The 17189-nt window shown below is 40.9% G+C and overlaps 2 protein-coding genes across 3 annotated transcripts; one reads left to right on the forward strand and one right to left on the reverse strand.

The window, feature by feature from the left end:
* Positions 1 to 7799: 7799 nt before the first annotated feature.
* LOC104436317 (cytochrome P450 711A1) lies at positions 7800 to 11421 on the forward strand. Its single transcript, XM_010049056.3, has 5 exons — positions 7800 to 8279; positions 9450 to 9602; positions 9752 to 10544; positions 10674 to 10769; positions 10878 to 11421. Exons 1-5 carry the CDS (start codon positions 8023 to 8025, stop codon positions 11205 to 11207), a joined length of 1629 nt encoding a protein of 542 aa, XP_010047358.2. The 5' UTR covers positions 7800 to 8022; the 3' UTR covers positions 11208 to 11421.
* A 208-nt stretch (positions 11422 to 11629) lies between these two features.
* On the reverse strand, positions 11630 to 16135 carry LOC104436318 (mitochondrial carrier protein CoAc1). Of its 2 annotated transcripts, none has more exons than XM_010049057.3 (7): positions 15155 to 16135; positions 14287 to 14372; positions 13991 to 14198; positions 13409 to 13541; positions 13039 to 13223; positions 12055 to 12180; positions 11630 to 11932 (listed from the first exon to the last, which is right to left on the reverse strand). In XM_010049057.3, the coding sequence occupies exons 1-7, from the start codon at positions 15344 to 15346 to the stop codon at positions 11831 to 11833; spliced, it is 1032 nt and encodes a 343-aa protein (XP_010047359.1). In that variant the 5' UTR covers positions 15347 to 16135; the 3' UTR covers positions 11630 to 11830. The 2 variants fall into 2 exon arrangements, with proteins under 2 accessions (XP_010047359.1, XP_039164818.1); XM_039308884.1 differs by lacking the exon at positions 15155 to 16135 and adding an exon at positions 14634 to 15093.
* Between the last annotated feature and the right edge of the window lie 1054 nt (positions 16136 to 17189).

A 17189-nucleotide genomic window follows, 5' to 3' on the forward strand; every position in this document is an offset into this window, starting at 1 on the left:
CGAGAACGATTTTGGACAAGATTTGAGAATAAAAAAAAAATTGATTCTACGTCCGAGAATCAGAAAAAGAATCAAAACGGTAAAACCCTTGTTCTTCTCTTTCAACATCTCGGTTGCCGTTCGCCATCGCCCGCCGCCGTCTGCGCGCCGCCCGCCGCCGCCGCCGGTCGCCGGTTCGCCGGTCGCCGGAGGCTCGCGAGCCGGGTGAGGTCCGCAAGCTCGCCGGAGGCAAGCCCGGCCACCGGCGAGGCTCGGCCTCGCTAGATTTGGCGAGGCCGGGCCTTGCCGGTGGCTAGGCCGGCCTCGCCCAAAGACGGCGAGGCCGACTGCCACCGGCGGGGTTGGGTGAGCCTCGCGGATATGGTGAGGCCGAGCCTCGCGGGGGGCGAGCCTCGCCTAGCTACCGGCGAGGCTTGGCCGACGAGGCCGACCTCGCCGAGGGCCGGTCGCCGATCCGGCAACCGGCCAAATGAAGAAGAAGAAGAATAGGAAAAAAAGGGAAAAAAAGAAAAAAAAAAAAAGAAAAAAAAAGGAAAAAGTAAAGAAAAAAGTAAAAAAGTAAAGAAATTATTTAAAATTTATTTAAAAATCAAAAGAAATTAATTTGGAACAGAATCAATTAATACGGTACCAAATGCAATTCTATTCGAGTAATCAAAAATTTTGAACGATTACCAAACGCGCTTTTTACTCGAGAATCGGTTCAGGAGCTAAGAATAAAAAATAATCATTTCTAGTCGAATCAGCTCCAGGAACAGAATCGTTACCAAACGCGCCCTTATTCTTACCCATTAAACCTTGTAACAAGTGATGTTTTATAAAAAGGTCGAGTTATAATTATTGGTGATTTTAATTAAAGGGTTTTAGCCCCATTTCTCATTGTAAAACCTTTGTCAAGGGATCGGCTAAATTATTGCTTGACCTTACATAGACAATTATTACGGTACCATCTTTAATCAATTATCTCACATATTTATATATTAGATTAATATGTCTAGACTTACCATTATAATGCCTCATTTAGTTCAACTTTGAAGAAATATCCTTGGAAAAATGCAAATACCTTTGAGCTAAATGGGTTTTCTAAAATGTAAATGGCGTTTGGTGAATTATAATTTTAAAATGCATTGAGAAACAATTTTACTTAAATGTCATTTGATAAAAATTACATTTATAAAAGGCTTTACTAAATTAAAAAAAAAAATTTACAATTTTTTTTTTTTGGGATTTCAACCACTAGCGGCCTAATCTAGCTGCCGAACGGCCTCGCCTAAGGTTGCGTGGGTCATGTGATTTCGGCCAACAGTTGCCTAGGTCGCATGACCCAAGCGTCGCCTGAGGTCAAGTGGTGGTCGCTGAGCTCGGCGACCCCTAGGCGGCAATTTCCAGCTAGCGTGACCTTGTCGACCTCCAATCAACTTTTCTATTTGGCTATCTTTGAATAAGATGAACAGTAAATGAGGGTAGACTTGCATTCTGAGAATGCAACTTCTCAAAAGACCTTCAAACCTATTTTGAGCTAAAGGTCTTAGAGCCCTTTGGAGATACAATTGTATTGCCCTAAAGTTGAGCAAAAAATGAATCAAACGCATTTACATTTGGCCAAGGGATTTTAGAGTCCCAAAGCCCATTACTAACCTAAACCAAACTGAGCTTAAGTGCTACTATAAGTCATTGCCAAAGTAGGTAACCATCACAATAAATAAAAACATGAGGCATGAGACTAAGGCATAATTTGATATCCAACAACAAATTCCAAATCCATTTAACCTCTTTCCTAGTTGCTGCTAAAGCAATCATTCAAATCCAAAGTTGAGTGAGTTATACACATTTGAGAAACAGTAGAACCATCAAATGTGAAAATCCATCAAGTAGTGGATTGTTTATCACACACACTTATAATCCAACTAACATCGGTGTATCATTTTAATATAGCTAGATAATTATTATTGAACAATTCTAAATTTTTAGTTCTCTTAAGATAACCAAAATTTTTTATAATGACCCTCCAATGTTCTATACTTGGATTTTCAATATACCTACTCAACTTGCACACAAAATAAAGAATATAAGGTCTAGTATATTGCATTGAATACATTAAAAACCCCATAACACTTACATATTCAAGTTGTGCTGCCACTCCACCGTATTAATTTAATACTAAATCAAAGAGAGTACTCATTTCTTTGAATGAAGATATAATCATTTCCACGTACTTACATTGGTTGAAAGAAGAACCCCCACTATGTTTTGAATTCTAATGCTCAAGATAGTATCCACTTCACCAAATTACATGCAAGGGCAACACTGCAAATTAATGCGTAAGGGAAAAACTATAAAATCATAATTTTAAGGGGCCAAAATCATAAATTTAACAAATAGAGGCAAAAACACATTTGAGAAACAGTAGAACCATCAAATGTGAAAATCCATCAAGTAGTGGATTGTTTATCACCCACACTTATATCCAACTAACATCGGTGTATCATTTTAATATAGCTAGATAATTATTATAGAACAATTCTAAATTTTTAGTTCTCTTAAGATAACCAAAAATTTTGATAATGACCCTCCAATGTTTTATACTTGGATTATCAATATGCCTCCTCAACTTGCACACAAAATAAAGAATATAAGGTCTAGTATATTGCATTGAATACATTAAAAACCCCATAACACTTACATATTCAAGTTGTGCTGCCACTCCACCAGTATTAATTTAATACTAAATCAAAAAGAGTACTCATTTCTTTGAATGAAGATATAATCATTTCCAAGTACTTACATTGGTTGAAAGAAGAACCCCCACTATGTTTTGAATTCTAATGCTCAAGATAGTATCCACTTCACCAAATTACATGCAAGGGCAACACTGCAAATTAATGCGTATTTAGTGAGAAGATAGGATCGTAAATAATCATTGGAGAGGGCAGAAAGGTAAATAAGTAGCGAGGGCATAATCATAATTGCATGCGCCTTTATTCCCGTTGGGGCGAGGCGCGTGGACTCCGTGTGTATTCCATGCGCATGACGTCCAACATGCGTGTGGAGCACGTGTGATTGCGTGGATTCATGTGCCTTCTCCCCTTTCTCATATTTTCGCTAATTTTCGCTCCATTTGGATTTCCTCTTATAGCACCCTCTAAGAACATTTCAACAAGATGCAAATAATGTGAAAAAGACCAACATCATTCGATGAATCTTCATCCGTAAACCATGATTTTCAATAATAAAAAAAAATCATGAGATCTTATACCACACTTTGATACCAACAATAAGCGGATAATAATGCAAAAATTCAAAGCTAAGGATCTTTAGTCTTCATGATTTTTTACCATAGAGGGGTGAAAACATACCTTTATCCATAACAAAACCTTAAAAAAAAACGATTGATGAACGAATCTCATGAAAAAGCTTCTCTTCCTTGATTCATAACTTTGATCCACTTGACTCCATTATTGCAAAATAGATCCTTAAAATTGTTGGGAAATATATGGCTTCAAATCGGATAGAACAATTAAGCCAAACTTTATTTGCCGTACAATATTGCTAATGGTCACACAACAAAGTCTTGATGGAAAATACTTAGCAATTTTAGTATTATTGCAGGGTTTCTCAAGGAAACAATTGAAAATAATGATTGTATATTCTTTTGAAAGAAAACAAAAATGGAAGAAGAAGATTTTGATTGAACAAACATGTTTTGTAATTTATAGTAAAAACAAGAAATTATATCCACACAAACACAACCTTCCAAGGATTAAAAAGTTATATTTGAATAGACACAATCCTTGAGATACGGAATTAAATAAATAATAAATAAATAAACCATAACTCTTAGTGAACAGTCGTATTGTTTTAACAAAACTTAATTTTTATGATCGTTGATTATTGTCAAATCTAGTTCACGTATGCACTCACATCTTTTCAATATGGACAAAGCACCTCTTGCTCCACTGCTATTTCAAGTCAAGTTTCCCACCAGCGCTACCACCTCGACTTCGCCGAACAAGGTCCCTATCCTGCAAAAACAATGTGAGGAAGAAGCATACGAGGGATTGCTAGAAGAGAGAGAGAGAGAGAGCAAGCGATGGATATGGAAGGAGGGGTCGTCTTGAGAGAGGAGGAGGCCTTGTTGGACGTGGGACGGCGGCCGCAGCCCATGGAGGGGCTGGGCAAGGCGGGGCTACCACTGTTCCTGATAGAAACACTCAAGATCGTGGAAGACCCGGCAATGGACCCGATTGTCATGGGGCAGGGCGAGGAACAGCTTCATCGTCTGGGACGCCCTGTTATTGCTGATATAATCAACTAATTCTCACGAACTTCTAGTTACATTGAGAGAGAATGAATGAAAAAACATTGAAATTCATTCATTTTAAAAAAATATGTCAAGTACAAGCTAAATGAGAACCTTTTTGGAACCGCACACAAACGTGCAAAACAGACTTATTCCACTTCCTAGAAAATAGCTAACAAACCAACCGCCTAACAAACAAACTTAACTGAATAATAAAAAAAACTAAAACACAGAACATCAGCAGCAGCACTGAGACATAGCTCCAACACACCCACCTGTTCTCCACTGCCCCGCTGCCGAAGTACTTCGAGCACGGCAAATTCTCCAGCTTCATCCGGCAGCTCAACACCAACGTACGCGATAATCTCCTTCCTCAAATTTGTTGTGTGTTGATTTATCACTTATGGGTTCTTTCTTGGTCTGATCCTGGATGAACTAGTGTTAAATCTTGAGACGGAATGGTCTAGACTCTTTCAATTTGCAATGTGTGGAATGAAAATCATGTTGAGTATCTGAATTTCAATGTCCTGTCTTGAATTCGCAATACAGGGTGTATTCGATGAATGAGGTACCGCAAGTGTTCTTTAGGGATATGTGGGGTGCGGCTCATCACTTTAGTATATCCGAACTCGAGAATTCTCGAATCCTTAGCGTATTCATCGAAGAAATTAGACCAAATCGGGTGGGTACTGCGTATTCCCACGACCTATCTATCGTTGTTGTTCTGAAACATCAGTGTTGTTAGCGCTCCTTTGGTCGATCGTCGATTATACTGCTAATCCTACTTAATGTACTGGATACTGCTAATCCTGCAAGGAGGGGCATGCGTCGAACTGGGTCATTACGGGCTCGACAGCTAGCTCGAGAGGTTTGAGCAGCACCAGTCGAGGGACCGGATCTTCGAGATGGAGCAACGGATGGAGTGTACGGAGAGGAAGCAACGACAGATGTTGGCTTTCCTCGCTCAGGCAGTAACGCAGATGCGGTCCATCAGACAATCCTGGAAGAATTGCTTAACGAAGATCGGATGACTAGGAATCTGGAGGAAGAAATATTGGTTGGCGACCAGCCCGAAATCGTCATGGAGGCCGAGGATCTCGTGCCCGGGGGTGGGAATGCGGGCGAGGAATCGAAAGACCTCGTGAATCAATTAAGTTATCTCAGATCAAAGCCGTGACTCGTCCAGCTCGAAACCTAAGATTTTCTATTAGCAGTTGGCGCAGGCAGTTGCATATTTTGTTCAGATTGCTAAAGCAGAGCAGTATGTAAAGATTATAGCTTAGTTAAAGCCATGACGAGGCTATTACGGATACATTAGTCATGAATCGAGATAAGTGTATCAGATGAGAATTTCGACTCTATTGTAGGGCGATTGACTTGTTTAATAAGATACTCGGCAAGATCCCGTCGCGACACACCAAATTGATGATGCCAAAGTTCAAGAGAGAATTATCAGAAGGGAGAGAGAAGGAAATATGCCACGCTTGCAACGATTTTAATATAGAAATTGTGGAAGGAGACAAAACGTGTAATGGGGGAATCTTCGTCCTAGGATGCTTCCACAAACAAGATTATTCCAATGCATGAAGACGTAAAAGAGAATCTCTTCTAGAAGTTTTGCCGAACAACCACCGGATAGACTCTCATTTTGTTCCTGAGGATGGGTTCCTTTGAGGATGCGTTTGTTTGGGAAAAAAATTTCATGATAAAAGAATACTATTTGAAAAAAATGATTTCTCCTTTTCAAATAAAGAAATATATTTTCTTAATTTTAAATGTGCATATTTTCTTTGACTGTAAAATAGTCTTCCATTAACTAATCATTTTCAGCAAATTAGACCTTGAAGTTTAGAAAATTAATTTTGCAAAAATTCTTTCCCTCAAATAAATGCACATTTAACGAGGCTCTTTTCCAAGATATTGCATAGGAGTCCGCATGAGTGTAAAAACCAGCACTAATATCTTTAAGTGTCAAAATTTTATATAGAAAGATACTTAAGTGTCAAAATTACGAAAATGACATTTAAGTACAACTTTTTTTTTTTTTGAAAAATGGGACACATGAGTGTTAAATTTGATTAAGGTAGTCGGAAATCCTACGTAATAATTTTTTAATAATATAACTTGCCTATGTAGCAAGCTGAAAAGCTAAGTTAGTAACGAAGAACCAAAACAACGTTGTTTGTCCTTTTTAATTTTTTAAAAATATATATTAATTAAATTAAAATATTTATTATTTTATTTTTAAAAAATGGAGGAGGAGAGGAGGAGGCAGAAGGCGAGGGCTGAGCCCTTGCCGCTACCTTCCCACTATCACCGGAACCATCACGGTAGGAGAAGGGTTGGTCGAGGTCATGAGCCTTGGCCAAGGGAGCGCAGTGACCTCGGCCAACCGACAATGAGGGCCTACGATCCCTCGCCCAAATCTAGGGCAAGGGTCCCCCAATGGGCGGTGGCCCTTCACCCAACTGGGCGAGTGCCAACAACCCTCGTCGAATCTGGGAAAAGGCTATGAACCTTGCCAACCCTTCCCCTACCTTTGCTAGCTGGTCCTTTTGGGTGACAATAAGGAGGTGGCGGCAAGGGCTCACAATCTCCATCTTCCTCCTCCTCCTCTTCTTCTTCTTCTTCTTCTTCTTCTTCTTCTTCTTCTTCTAAGTTTTAAATTTGGTTTAATTAATTTTTATATTAATTATTTACTCATGTCAATAGTAAAACGATGTTATTTTTGTACTTGTCTAGCCACGTAAATGTGCAAAATAACGTTATTTTGCACTTGCTTTGTTGAAAAATTGCCATGTCAACATTTTGATGGGATTTTATCATCGTTGATATTTAATTGATTCATTTTACTCCGATTTTGACACAAAAGTATTACTTTTATAACTTTTAGCATTTAAGTATCTTTCTGTATCAAGTTTTGGCATTTCAGGTGTTCTTTTGTCAGCTAGCTACTATGTCATGATTCTCTTCTAGAGATGTTGAGAGGGACAAGAAAATGAGGAAATATTATGAAATTCGACATGGATCCAAAGTGAAATCATTGTAGATCAAGTATATCACCGAGATGACAATGATATCAATTTTGGCATTTTGCTTTTTTGAGAGAAAGAAGAGGAGGGGGGCCTCTAAGCACCATTGATAACTCTTTTTTGAATTAAGCAAGTCGGTTCAACAGGTCGATGGAGTCGGCAAAAGGTTACAGAGCTAAACCAAAGAGTGTACGGCGCCTTAACCATCCCAATCCCACTCGATTGCTCGTGGCAAATGCGCGTGCAGTTCAGTGTCAATTCCGATTACGACGGTGATGACTTGGCTTCTGACTTTGCCTTTTCGAGTCCGTAATCTAAGTGCGTTGGAAGATTAGAACAGCAAGACGCACAACTCCCCACTTCACGAGGCAAAAGCAAAAGGCAAATCGTAAGCACAAAATCAATGAATCCCATGACGAAAAGGAGAGAGACGACACTAAAAAATGATGTTCACCAACCCAAGGTAACCAACAACAGAAGAAGAGAGAAGAAGACGGAGAAGGAAGGAAGCCCCACTTTCTCCAATATCCTAATCATGCATGTACCGACAAACGCCGATCTCCCAAGAAGATGCTCTGGTGCTGACGCCCGCAACTCAACCCCTCCAATCCTCCATATAAAATACCAGCAAATGCTCTCTCTCTCTCTCTCTAAACCACCATCTCTCTCTCTCTCTCTCTGTAAGAAAACATGTTGGAGTTCAGTTTGCAGAGGGTGGTGGAGATAGGAACCACCTTCATGGCAAGCCCTCCTGCTCTGTCAACGCTTGCGTTCACCGGGCTGGCCATCCTGACGGGCCTCGTGAGCTACCTGTACGCGCCCTACTGGGGAGTGAGGAAGGTCCCGGGACCGCCTGCCTTCCCTCTCGTGGGCCACCTCCCCTTGATGGCCAAGTACGGCCCTGATGTCTTCTCCATCCTCGCCAAGCGTTATGGCCCTATTTTCAGGTCGGTGTCCGATGATCATGAAATCATCTGTTGCTTCTTGTTGTTCTTGGTATAGATTGGACATTTTGATGTCTGTTTTACTCGGTCAAACCGCTGAGAAACCGGTCGGGTCGGTCGAAATTGACAAAAAGAACTGTTGGAAACCGGAGGGGTGTCCGATCGAACCAGCCAGCTGGGCGTGGTTTTCGAGACCCCTGCAAAATCTCAAATCGATGTTCTTGTTTGTAAAAGATATTTTGAGGGACAAAGTTGGAGGCGCTAGTGCGATTCGTGTCGCTGAACTGGTTTCTGATCCAGCTTTCTTTTTTGTCCTCTCATGTGTGCTATGCAAGGAAGTTTATAGCGCCTTTTGAGTTTGGTTGATGAAGTCATGTGAAACCTTGGATCGCAGTAGGCTGTCGAGTTGTCATCTTATAGATGTTTATGTATAATTCTTAACTCTCGCCACAGGTACAATAGGGGAAATACTTTTGCAAATTCAATATATGTGAGGTGGTACGTCTCGGTACGGAAATCTGATGGGTTCTCAAAATGTTGATCTGTGGGTATAGATACATAGAGCTCGATTATCTCTTTTTGCAACAACATCTTCGTGAATAATTATTTGGTTTAGTTTTGGATCTGTTACTAGCGTATGGACGAGTTATTTGGTGATCGTGGGATGAGCAACTTGTGCACCTATCATTGGCTATGTCACTAGAAACTTCCACATGTCAATCATTTGAGGGTGGCATATGGATAGTTTTCACATTTAACGATGGACCTAATAAAAGTCCTAATCGGGCTATCCATCATGAGAGAATAGAATGACAAGGAGCAAGAAGCATCTTGATATGGTATAACTTTATGCTGTTGAAATACAATGGATAGCGTTGAATCAGTTCAAGTCTTGACTGACTAGATCGCAGCCAAAAGTAGTGCACAGATGTGGAAAGAACGAGCTTGGACAGATGATGGAGACTGGTCCTCTGCATTTTGGATGGTCGGAAAACAATCCATATCCAATTGCGGCCTGCAGATTGGATATAAATTTGTCACTTTACACTAGGAATAGTTCCCCTTTGATGTTTGTCGGAATCAATTCGTTTTTTTTTGGTCCAACTTTGAAATTTAATGCCATCAACCGGTCTTGTAGATTATTGATCAAAAGTTAAGAAATGATCTGAGCAGGTTTCACATGGGAAGGCAACCCCTGATAATCATAGCAGATGCAGAGCTTTGCAAAGAGGTTGGGATAAAGAAGTTCAAAGACATTCCTAATAGAAGCATCCCTTCCCCAATCGCTGCATCCCCACTGCACCAAAAGGGTCTCTTCTTCACCAAGTAATGTCTCGTCTACACCATTTTCACAAGCAATTTATGTTCTTTTTCCTATGTTACTTTTGCGAAAACACCCTAAGGCAGGGGAACAGAAGAGGGTATACATGCATTAGTTTTCAGTTCCATTATCACTAATAGAAGTCCTGTCGCAGGGACGCAAGGTGGTTGACAATGAGGAACACGATCCTCTCTCTTTACCAGCCGTCACACCTTGCGAGCTTAGTCCCCACGATGCAGGAGTACATTGAGTCGGCAACGGAGAATCTCCAATCTTTCAAAGAGGAGGACATCGCATTCTCCAACCTCTCTCTCAAGTTGGCCACTGATGTGATCGGCCAGGCGGCCTTCGGCGTGGACTTTGGCCTTTCCAGAGGGCAGTCCGAGCAAGGTCATGGGAGTAGTGCCAATGAAAAAGGCAATGGTGACAGAGACAATGAAGTCAGCGATTTCATCAACAAACACATCTACTCGACGACACAGCTCAAGATGGACTTATCGGGCTCATTCTCGATCATACTCGGCCTGCTTGTCCCTATTCTCCAGGAACCTTTCAGGCAGATACTTAAGAGAATTCCTGGCACGATGGATCGAAAAGTCAACCAGGCTAATAAGGAATTGGCAGGTCGGCTTAATGGAATCGTGTCAAAGAGAATGAAGGAGAAGGAAAGGAGCTCAAAGGATTTCCTGTCACTCATACTCAACGCTAGAGAGTCGGAGAGGGCTGCCAAGAATGTATTCACCCCGGACTATGTAAGTGCAGTCACGTACGAGCACTTGCTTGCTGGGTCAGCGACGACGTCTTTCACACTGTCTTCCGTGGTCTATCTTGTTGCCGGACACCCAGAAGTCGAGAAGAAGTTGCTCGAAGAGATCGATGGGTTTGGTCCACGTGACCAGTTGCCAACTGCTCAGGATCTCCATAAAAAATTCCCCTATCTCGATCAGGAAAGATCTTGAAACTCACCATTCATCGTTACGACATGTCCTCGTATTCCAAGCCAACGATTTAAACATCGAATGTCTTGCGCCAGTGGCTCAGCTTCTCACCTCTAATTTTTGTTTGCTTTGCTGCAGGTAATCAAAGAGGCGATGAGGTTTTACCTGGTTTCGCCTTTAGTCGCAAGAGAAACATCGAGAGAAGTAGAAATAGGTGGCTATCTTCTCCCAAAGGTACATTGACTTCACTTCATCGGTGCCTTGTGCTGCTTACATCCATGTTCTTTTGTGAGCTAGAATGTGGAATAGAGTGCGTGAAAGATTTCCTATCGCAACGTGTAGGGCACATGGGTCTGGTTGGCGCCCGGAGTTCTAGCGAAAGACCCAAAGAACTTCCCCGAGCCAGAGAAATTCAGACCAGAGAGGTTTGATCCAAATTGCGAGGAGCAGAAATGGAGGCATCCTTACGCCCACATACCATTTGGAATCGGTCCTCGTGCCTGCATAGGACAGAAGTTCTCCTTACAGGAAATCAAACTCTCTTTGATCCACTTATACAGGAAATACATATTCCGGCACTCCTCAAGTATGGAGAAACCGTTGGAACTCGAGTTCGGCATAGTCCTCAACTTCAAGCATGGCGTGAAGCTTAGGGTCCTCGAGAGAAAATGAAAGTCAGTTCGGAGCTATAAGTATTTAGGAGTACTACTTAAAAGTTTTGTAATAAAAAAACACTTCCATTCACCGTTTCAACATATTAAGAAGCTAAATTCTGCATCTTTTAACAGAAACAAAGATCATACACGTCCACTATGTTCACACCTCAATGTGAAACTCTGAGCTCCTGATGTACTTGTCACGGTGAATATACAGGGTTCAATGTCTCCTCTTTTCCCTGATTTCTGCTCTTAGGCCCTCTAAAGCCCTAATGGTGACCGTCCCCCGTAGTGAATGTTCATTACACACTAAGAACCGGCCAATTCAACTGGTTATGAAGAGAGGTGACACACCCGTAAATGACTATGCTCAAGTTAAACAAATGGGTCATCATTTGAGCTTTACCTTAGACATCTCATAAATGTGATGCAGCCAAATTAATCAGAACTCACACAATAATGTATATACTTCATTTCATATGGTATTGTATAAAGTATTTTCCACTTCTCAGAGTGGGACATATTAATGCAACAGAGTTTGACAGGAATAATTCCCATCCACCATCTTAAAAGGACAAACAAAGCCACATTGGACAATTGTACAGAACGGAGGACCACTTCATGATTTTCGTTAGAGACTCATGCTGTAGACGCATTCTGCGACTTTTGTCGAGGGGGAATGCGAAGCCAATTCTTCATCGTATCATATGCTGTGAAGCCAATTGCCACAGAAGGAACAATCTACAGCGCGATCAGGAAAGGAAAAGAGTGGATACAAGTTAGACAGATGAGCAAGACAATGTCATACCTCAAGCAACCGATCTTGTTTGCTTATATCTTGAAATCTGTTAGAAACCACATACCTTGATGTAATTTATACTGAGGCCTGCAAACAGCTGTTTCCACCCTTGATTACGGACTATACAAGTGAGGCCGTCCCATGTGTTCTTGTATCTATGACCACCAACAGAGGGCTGCAGAGATTCAACCTGCACAATTTTCAACAAGGAACTCAATATTCAGATCCAAGTAATTGTAGTCACCGAATTTCAGAATTCTAAAGTTGTTCCCACAAAGTAGAGACCAATAGCCAAAATGCAATCTTAAAGTAAGCAAGAACATTTGGAAATCCAGAATCAAGCCCATACAGGAATTGGGAGAGCGACCATGTCATGTAAATGATTTGGAGTATTGCCTCCAAAAACACAATCCAAAGAAGGTTTAGTAATGATAATGAACTTCAAACAATCAAATGCCTCATAATCTAAGTTTGACCTCCCCACTCCACTAGAGACAGAGGACGTCAAAAATGAGATGGTGTACTCGTTATGGGGCATCTAATAGCCAAAAGTCTTCATTAGCCTTGGGATATAATGCATAGTCAATTGCATTATGGCAAGTCTGAATACATTATTTAGTGTCAATTTCAGATAATGCTTTATCTTGAAGCACTAGAGTGTCATGACAAAAAAGTGAAGATTCTCCCATTAGATTTCAGATTTTTCCCCTTCCTAATATTTATGAGCAACTTAGGACACAAAAAGTTGCCTAGCACATCAAGTATTAGAGAATCTAAATATTGAGTATGTGAGCGTGCAGATGTGTGTGTGTATACGTCATTCCAGTTCTAGCATTCACAATCATAACAGTGGTCTTCTCCCCCAAAAATTTCTGGGAGTCAATGGTGCACGAACTTGTGGTGGACAGGAATTATGTAGATTCATACATGCAGCTTCTACTAGTAGATGCTTATGTATCAGATAAGTAAGACAAAGCACATCCATTTAGGCTTCTACTAAAGGAGAAAAAACATCAGCCAGCTAATCACCTAAAAGTGACAGTTATACCTGCATCTGTCTTCTGACAACATCTAGTGGATATGTAAAAGTCTGTCCAAACAATCCAGCCAAAGCTCCACAAGATAATCGCATCACAATGGACTTCTGATGCTCTTCAGGAACACGTGTCTTAAGCTCCTCATATATGTAGAACTTTAAACCAGCGTATGGGAGTATTCCAATTAGAGTTGGACCTGATTAAAGAGCACAAAATAGTTGCTTATAGGAAGAAGATGATATTTCAAGAGGACCCTAACCCACTGTATCGTAGTATGCAGTTAAAATAGAATACAGCACTTTCTCAGAACAACATGGCTTATGGAATAAAGATATGAAAAACATGATAAGATTGACTTTCCAACGGATGTTGAGCACTCACCTACACCCCGGTACAATCCACGCATTCCCCCTTCCTTATAGACACTTCTCAACACATCTTTAATACCATCATAAGCAGGCTGGAGAGCGACACTTGATGCACCATTTCCCAAAGTTGCTCCAGTGTTTTTAATCTGCTTGTCCATTAACACATATCAACCAAGAAGATACACTTAAACAACAGCTATCAGCTATCATTCTATCAAACAAGAATCATTGCTCTGGATAAATAAGAAAGAAAAGTTCAAAAGACTGCTCAACCACCAAAAACAGTTAACACTCGAGAAAAAACGTCAGATGATCCAATAATATCATGCATTATGTGCTCAAAATGCAAATTGAACAATTTTGTCTGGCAAAGAAGGTTTTAGTAATGTCCTATCACAGACATTTAATACATATGGAGCAATGAAAAAAATGTATCCTTGAATAGATGATAGAAACAAATGCATGTAACCAATAATCGCATCCAAATAGGATGCTATTAAATACTTATTAAACTCCTGAAGAACAATAAGAGTCTGAAAACATCAGGATTTTTTTTAATAAAAAAAAAGGATAATGGTACATGCAAATTATATACCTGATAAGCAAGTTTAGTTCGAGCAAGATCCAATGGATATGTGCATAATACTGCTGTTCCTCCAGCTGCTGAACCAGCCAGAAGATCTATAACTGGCCCAGAACCCAAAACTTGGTAGTTATTCAAGATCCAGCAGCGGTATTGCTCGTATGTCATAAAATGCAAGGCTGCATAAGGAACGATACGAAGGACACTGGCTCCATTTCCTCTGGAAAACAACACAAAGACATGCATCATTTTACTGCCTTTCATAGAGGAAAAAGGACGCACGTTCACATATTCAATTACAAACTCACTTATAAAATCCCATAAAACCTTCAGTCTTCAGCAACTTATGCATGCTTCTCCATACCCCCAGAGATTGGAACCCCTCAGTTCTTGTCTGCAAGATAAGCCAGAAAATGTGCACTCAACAAGGCAACAAACAAAAGAACATACAAAACCGATTCTTCCCTGATTTGCAAAGCTGAAGCATATAAACCCCACAATCACTAAGTTACCCAGCTGCTTCTCAAGTAAAAACAAAGAAATACACCCGGTGGAAGTTAATGAATGTTATATGGTGCGCTCAGAGAGCAAAACCATTGGAAATCCATGGTCGATTAGACTGCAGCTTCTTTTGTCTAAGGGAATCACCACATACATGTAGACACCCAAGCAGGGTGAACTTTGACAGATTGGTTTCTCAGAGAAAGCATGCTAGATGCACCGCAATCCATCCAAACTCATAACCGCAAAAAAATATATACTGAGGTCCTGATGACAATTCAACCATTAGTCAACAGCTAGACAACAGTGAGAATCATGAACACTTAAAAAAATTATGCGGAAACTTTTTTTTTTTAATGAAACCAAGATACCAATAACACTTTGCAAAATGATAAAGGTACTATTATAAAAGAATATGGCGCAAAAGAATTAGTATTCTAGGGATTGGTTTATCACAGCTCGGAGGTACAAGCAGAAGCCCCCACATGTCAATTTCCAATATTCCATGCCTTAACAGCAAATAATCAATACGTCTTGCATGGCAAAAGGCTCAACCAAACTAATACTAAATTTCTTCCCAAAATATAATTACATTGACAAACAGCTTGACAAGTTCACCAACTCAGAGAGAGAGAGAGAGAGAGAGAGAGAGAGAAACCTTCTCCCAGTATTTACCTGCAAAAGTATCTTAGTCCGTTCAAGGGGAGCGACAGCAGTCTTGGCAAAGCCACCAGCAGCACCCCCAGCTATCAGCTCCTTCACATAAACAGGGAGGCTATCGATGTACTTAGCCATCCCATGAGCCGACGATCCCTCGACAAGCCCAGCCACATCAGCCGACAAGGTGGAACCTTGAGACGAGCCCATTGCGAATAACTGCCACCTATCGAAAACCCCAAAAAATCCTACCCCTTCGAAACCCCAGCGATATCGACAGCTTCCCAGTTACCCGCCCTGGAGCTGGAAGAAGGCCTTATCCCATCTATCTCTCTGGGTGCAGAAGGAGACCGCTTTCTGCTCAAAAGGCAGCAGAGACAACGGCCTGAGAACACCCCGAGACGTCTTAGGTATGTTCGCAAGCCGATCCCCCTCTCTTATTATATCAAGATACATCCACAGCACAATGAAGCTCCTCCCAAACTGCAAAAATAAGCCCTAACGATCTCTCGATTACCACGAAACCCCCATGGATCGATCCAGAAATCACCAGCACTGATCCCCAAACGATCCCTCCTCCGGATTCAGCATACGAAAAAGAACAAACCGGAGCCAACAGATCCTACCCCGCCCAGGCAGAGATCGAACGGCGAAGCCTCCCCACCCAAAGTCCGAACGACCCGAAACGATGGAAGCACGAACGCGAACCGAGGCCCCGATCCGAGCCCAAGAAGAACGAGGCGATTCGACGGAAGGAATCGCGTCGAACCCGAGCCGCCGCCGCCGCCGCCGCGAGGAGATCGCCTGCAGAGAGCGCGATCGACTTCGATCGAGTCAACAGCTCCGGGCCGCCGCCGCCGTAGAACGGGCGGAAATCGGGGAGAGAAAATCGAGAACCCTAACCTCGCTCCGCGTTTCGTTCCGTAGCGAGGAAGGAGGAGGCTTTCGCGGGATTTTCTTCTTTCTTCTTTCTTCTTCTTCGTCTCCGGCGGGTCTTCTGCTCTATTTTCTTCCTTTCGTTTTATTTTATTTATTTATTTATTTATTTATTTTTATTTTGTTATTTTGGGCGGGGAGGGGATCCTCGGGTGATCCAGGCCGTCGATTTCCGTTTCGCCGTCCCAAAACAGAGAGGGGGGAAAAGGGTCACCGGCTGAAACCGGTTCCGAGTCTAGTGTAACCTTTTTGTTTTTGTGTTTTTGTGTTTTTTTGTGTTTTTTACTTTGATAGAAAAATGCAGATAAAATCAATATATGAAGCTTTGCTAAAACGGCCCAGTACCCTAAAGCAACCTTCAATTTTTAGCTCAAGTCCCAATTTATCTTCAACTCTTTTTCGTCTCATAAAAAATTATTGACCTTTGGCTTGGTCTCAATTATACTATGCGAACTTTTTAATTCAATAAAGAACTTGCAAATTTAAATTTAATTTCATCTCTACCTTAAACTTTTTTGTCTCGTAAAAAATCAATAATTTTTACTTATATCACATATCTTGCCCATTGACACTCTATTAAAAATTGCTTTTAATGATGTGGAAATTCCCTATTATTACTTTAGTCTTCCCTCATATTTTAGATTCAAAGGATGTGTTTTTTGGAAATGAATTTCCACGTTAGCCCATACGACGTCTTCTTAAATTTGGAATTGGAGTAAACTTAAAACAATTAGAATTGACTTGTGTTTACTTTCAAGAGAGTTATCCTTCCATCTAACTAGTTGTCCTTCCATCTAACTTAGAGATCTTCAATTTTGCACTTAGTGTTCAATCTCTTATGCTCAAGATTCGTCCCATCATTGAAGCATTCATGCTCGAGCGTTTTCCATCTATTGATTGTTAAGAGAACTTTTAGACAAAAGATTAACATCAGATTTTGGATTCAAGTAAAAGTTAATAATTTTTCATAAAATAAAATTAGGGGACATTGGGACCGAACCTATTGTTGATATCATTTTATGCAATAAAAAAAATGTTTGTGGTAGAATAAGGATTTGACCTAAGTAAAACAGAAAAAGTTTAAGCTAGAATTGGGACTAAATTTAAAGTTGAAGAT

Source organism: Eucalyptus grandis, chromosome 3, assembly GCF_016545825.1.
Source record: "Eucalyptus grandis isolate ANBG69807.140 chromosome 3, ASM1654582v1, whole genome shotgun sequence".
In the NCBI taxonomy this organism is placed as follows: Eukaryota; Viridiplantae; Streptophyta; class Magnoliopsida; order Myrtales; family Myrtaceae; genus Eucalyptus; species Eucalyptus grandis.

Bases quoted from the DNA above. Each gene is read 5' to 3' on its own strand.
- LOC104436317 (XM_010049056.3), top strand. From the start codon at position 8,023: ATGTTGGAGTTCAGTTTGCAGAGGGTGGTGGAGATAGGAACCACCTTC. The intron at 8,280-9,449 runs GTCGGTGTCCGA...TGATCTGAGCAG, and splicing joins CGTTATGGCCCTATTTTCAG to GTTTCACATGGGAAGGCAAC. The intron at 10,770-10,877 runs GTACATTGACTT...CGCAACGTGTAG, and splicing joins GTGGCTATCTTCTCCCAAAG to GGCACATGGGTCTGGTTGGC.
- LOC104436318 (XM_010049057.3), bottom strand. From the start codon at position 15,346: ATGGGCTCGTCTCAAGGTTCCACCTTGTCGGCTGATGTGGCTGGGCTT. The intron at 14,373-15,154 runs GTAAATACTGGG...CTTATCTTGCAG, and splicing joins GGACTAAGATACTTTTGCAG to ACAAGAACTGAGGGGTTCCA. The intron at 13,224-13,408 runs GTGAGTGCTCAA...CTCTTTAATCAG, and splicing joins TGGATTGTACCGGGGTGTAG to GTCCAACTCTAATTGGAATA.